Raw genomic sequence first — 4502 nt, 5'->3', positions numbered from 1 at the left:
CAGCCCACAATGGTGACCACAGTGTGATCTCTTGGGACCCTGTCCCTGAAGTTTTAAGACCCAGAGTCCAAAAGAAGCTTGAATAATCACAGCTTATACATGTTGACTGCTCACTGTGTACCCATCTCTAAGTGCTTTTAACTCATGAATCTTCATGATAACCCTGTGAGGTAGGAGCTATGAGTACCCTCATTAAAAATTGAGGCACCTGAAGCCCAGAGAGGTGAAGTCACTTGCAGAAGGACACACAGCTCACGTAAATGGCAGTCTAGCTTCTAACCACTCCCCGTATCCCCTCTGGGTGGGACTGCTCAGAAATGGCCGAGGCTTGCTCTTCACTCTGCAGAGATGAGGCCTGGGTCACCCAGGGCATGGAGCCTCTGGTCTCCTCGCTCCGAGTCATTGTTCCCTCCGTCTCCATGGCACTGCCAGAGGAACTTGTAACTCCCTGACACTGGTCTCCTCCACTTTTTCATCTCTGAGCCAACTGGACAATACTGCTCTTTCTGAACCTTTGAGCGCAGGATAAGTCAGACTGTACTGGACCTGGACAGGCATGGGTTTGAGGGTTAAGGGACACAAGGTAAGGTAGCCTTGGGGACAAGGCATCCCTCAAGCTCCTCTTCACAGCCCCGAAGGACCTTCACCTTGAAGCTCATTGAGTCTGTCCAGGGCAGGGGCGGGGGGTGGGGGAGGCAGGCCAAAGAGGCCGCCTCGGCTCCTATTCATCTAGAGCCCAGGCTTTGGAGGAGGGTCCCCCCACTTCTCCCCTCCAGGCCCTGCTCCCACGGCTCTCAGCCTGAGTCTCCGAGTACAGGCTGAAATCCTGCGGCTGGGTGAAGGAGCGGGGATGCCGAGGAAGCCCCAACAATAAAAGTCATCATCGGCCACAGGTGCTTCCTGGATCCATCTTTTTGTCTGCCTGTTTTGAATTATCTCCCCAGCAGCTGCGACATCTCCTGGACCCTGGGAATCTGGGGTTGCCATGGGGGCTGGGAGCAGACAGGCTGAGCTGATGGCCGTCTCTCCTTCAAGGAGAGACAAGCCCCTCGCCCATCATGCATGAAGGAGTGGAGTGGAGTGAAGGGACAGGCTGCTTGCTTCCTCGGGTGCTGCTTTACCTTCGCAGTTCCTGACATCATGGCCACCCTTCTGCCAGGGACGGATGGCCCCAAAAGGAGTTCTATTTGGGCCACAGAGAGGAGAGAATAAAAGAGAAAGGAGCAGAGGATGTTTCCAAGCTAAGGGATGTCTGTGTACACCTCTGTATAGAATGTAAATTCCACACCCACACACACACCTGATAGATGCTTGAGCACCCGCTACAGCCAGGTCCATTTGCTTGTTGGCCTGTGTTACAGAGAGGCTTGTTATGTGCCAGGCATCTCATCTAACCTCATGACAACCCTATGAAGTAATTACCATTTCTAGTCCTATTTTACAGCTATCTGCTGCTTGAGACGATTTCACCACTGTCCTTTGTCACATAGCCTGTAAGTTACAGAACCAGGATATATACCCATGTCTGCCTCTAGCTCAAGCTCTTATCTGCTTGGTGCTGTCCTGCCTCCCTGAAAAGGTGCTCAGTAAATATGTGTTGAAGGCATGAATAGACGGTTGTACGAATGACACAAGCAACAATGTTAATATTTAATGCTATTCATCAATAATATTAATTACTAAAATGTTTCAGCTGCTTGCTATTTGCCAAGCACTGTTCTAAGTGCTTCTCCTCTGTTAACCTATATAACCTTCGTGATGCCCCTATGAGGTCCCCATTTTACGGAGCAGGAGACTGAGGCATAGCAAAGTTAGATAACTCACCCAAATTCCCTCAGCCAGAGCTTATTAAATGAATGAGAACCACAACTAAAGGCCTACCCATGGCTCACTTTCTTACTTCTTACTAGTCTGGGCTCAAATGTCACCTGGCAGTGACCAGACCGCCTTCCCTGCCCAGCACCCCACCCCCACTCCCTCTCTCTCCTGTCTCTGCTTTATTTGTCTCCCCAGTAGTCATCACCTTCAGACATCCTGTTATATCTTACTCTCCATCTTCCGCTTCAGAATGTGAGCTCTAAGAGCAAGGGGACTTTGTTCTGGTCACTGCTTTTGCCCCATTCCTAGAAAAGTGTCTGGTACAAGATAGATGCTCAATATTTATTGAATCAATAAATGAAAGAACGAGTCAAATCTTCCTCTGTCCACGCTAGACAACGGTTTTCCTGGGTCATTCTCTCCAGGCCCAACAGGGACACCCTAGCATCTTCGGCCATGACAACTTTCCCACTGAATTGCATCTCCTGTCACATGTGTATGATGCCCTCCAACATGTCATGTGCTATTTCCCTCTCCAGCCTTGCCTCACGGAGCCCTGCGCCCCCACCCGAGGGGACTTCAGCGAGCCCAGCCCCAGTGGCTGCGGCCATCCCCGCAGCACCCTCGGTGACCCCCACTGCCCCACCGGAAGAGGAGGACCCAGCTTTGTCCCCACACCTCCTGCTCCCTGACAGCCTCAGCCAGCTGGAGGAGTTTGGGCGGCAGAAGAAGTGGCACAAGAGGCAGAACAAACACCAGCGGCCACGGCAGTTCAACGACCTCTGGGTCCGCATCGAGGACAGGTGAGCTGCTGAAGGGCAGGTCTGCTGGGAGCTGGGCATCATTTCCAGGCAGCCTCCCTCAGGAGGAAGTGTGAGTGTGGCAGATGGTGCCCCAGCAGAAACCTCAGGCCTGGCTTGTTCCCATTCAGAGGATCTTCCTGTTCATCTTTTAGGGTTTATAGAGCACCTGACTCTTCTTCTTTATGCTCCAAATGAGAGTAGGTACGGTCTTCTCCATTTTAAAGGTGAGGAGATAGGAGCTTCCTTCAGATGCAGAGGACAGAAGTCTGCTTTGCCCTTAGTTTCCTGGGATGCACCTGGTATGCAAAGCAAGCTTCATTTGTCCCATGAGCCAGAAGGTAAGAACAGGAGAAAATGGACCAGGCTGGCTATATCAGAAGGCTGTGAGCTCCTTGTGCCTGGAAGGTCTGAGTGGCCAACACCCTGGCAGGAAGGCTGCAAAGGGGATCCCGCTATTCAAGAGAGAGATGGCAGGTGATGCCCGATACCCTAATGCTGTGGGCTCGGTCTCAGTGGGGGACGGGAATTTATGATATACCTTGTTGAAAACGGGCAGGTACAGAAATCATCCCACTGTACTGGTACCTCCGTTTGTGTGCCCCTCCCACCACCCTGCATCACCCCTCCAAAGCCCGTACTGTAACTTGAATGCCATCTGCCAGTCTCTGCCTGCAGTCTTAGTACAAAGCGTTTTCTCTAGATTGCGCTTGTTAGCAAGAATCTCCGTATTTGGTGAACGGCATCACCAAAGCACCTAGGATGTCCCAGAGAGTGAACATCAGTGTAAGGCAGAGTCCTACCTACTGCGGGAGCCCAGCCCTGGACATCACACTCAGCAGTGGATCCTTGGAGACTCGAGGTCTCCATCTGGACCCTAAAGATGATCATCTAGGATTTCCTCAGCATCCCCAGAAAGAATCGCCTTGGGCACTTGTTAAATAAATTCCCAGGCCCCTGCCGGTGTCAATTCACAAGATCTGTGGTGGGGCCTGGGGAGCCACATGTTACATGTATGCTGGAGAGTCTTCTGAGCAGCTTTGGGAAACACAGGCCCAACTCTGCATTTACAGATGTTGAACCAAGGCCTGGGGCAAGGGGTTTTGTCCAGGGTCACGCAGGAATCAGGGGCTGCTTCCTGTGCTTGTCACTGCATGATCCTCCTATAGCTAGGTCTCTGCGTCATCGACAAAAAGTTGGCGTAGTCCATTCCACTCTCTTAAAGTGCGGGATGTGCATCATCTTAAAAAGACTTCCAGGAAGTAAGAGTTGAGTCTATTGCTCCTTTGGCTGTGTTGGCTCATAGCACCTGACTTGGGTTCCTGATAAATGTACTTCTGTAGAGCCCGTGCCAGCCCAACCTGCCCCAGGTGGAGGCACTGCTGCAGCCGTATTGGCTGCGACACATTTGGCTCCTGTGCCCAGCATGGGCCGCCCCCTTCAAACCTGGAGTTAGGGCATAGAGTTACTGAGCCGCTTCCTTCAGCCCTGGGGAGCGCCTACAGGCTGCCCGGGAAGGGCTGGCAGCCCATGAACTGCTCTGATCAGAAGGGTTGCTCAGGGCCCTCATCAACCCACCTGACTGCCAAGAGAACTGGCCAGTGGTGGGTCCAGCCCACAGGGTGACAGGAGTCTGGGCTGTCAGCTCCAACTACAGACCCCCAGCCCCTAAGCATGGTCTGAAAGGTAAATTTGGGTAAATGACTCCAAAGCAGTTTCCTTTTTGCAACACATAGCTCTGAAACACAGAGCCTGGTTTCAGGAGAAGAAAACAGCTTTTCTTTGGCAAGAAGGAGCCCTTCTTGGTCCCAACAGGTAAATTGTGGTTGGATAACTCCCCTCTGGTTGGGTTGGCGAAGGAAGTTTCCACCAACAGGCAGACTA

The 4502-nt window shown here is 52.1% G+C and overlaps 1 protein-coding gene across 1 annotated transcript in view; it reads left to right on the top strand.

The window, feature by feature from the left end:
* Positions 1-2331: 2331 nt before the first annotated feature.
* LOC111744432 (metalloprotease TIKI2-like) overlaps positions 2332-4502 on the top strand; it is a 9523-nt gene continuing 7352 nt past the window's right edge. Inside the window, exon 1 of the mRNA XM_023535000.1 lies at positions 2332-2621. Within this exon, the coding sequence (XP_023390768.1) occupies positions 2332-2621 (290 nt within the window). The remainder of the gene's footprint in view (positions 2622-4502) is intronic.

The sequence above is a fragment of the Pteropus vampyrus genome, unplaced genomic scaffold, assembly GCF_000151845.1.
Source record: "Pteropus vampyrus isolate Shadow unplaced genomic scaffold, Pvam_2.0 Scaffold135, whole genome shotgun sequence".
In the NCBI taxonomy this organism is placed as follows: domain Eukaryota; kingdom Metazoa; phylum Chordata; class Mammalia; order Chiroptera; family Pteropodidae; genus Pteropus; species Pteropus vampyrus.
Note: the sequence above shows the minus strand (reverse complement) of the source record. Positions and strands in the feature narration are given on the sequence as shown.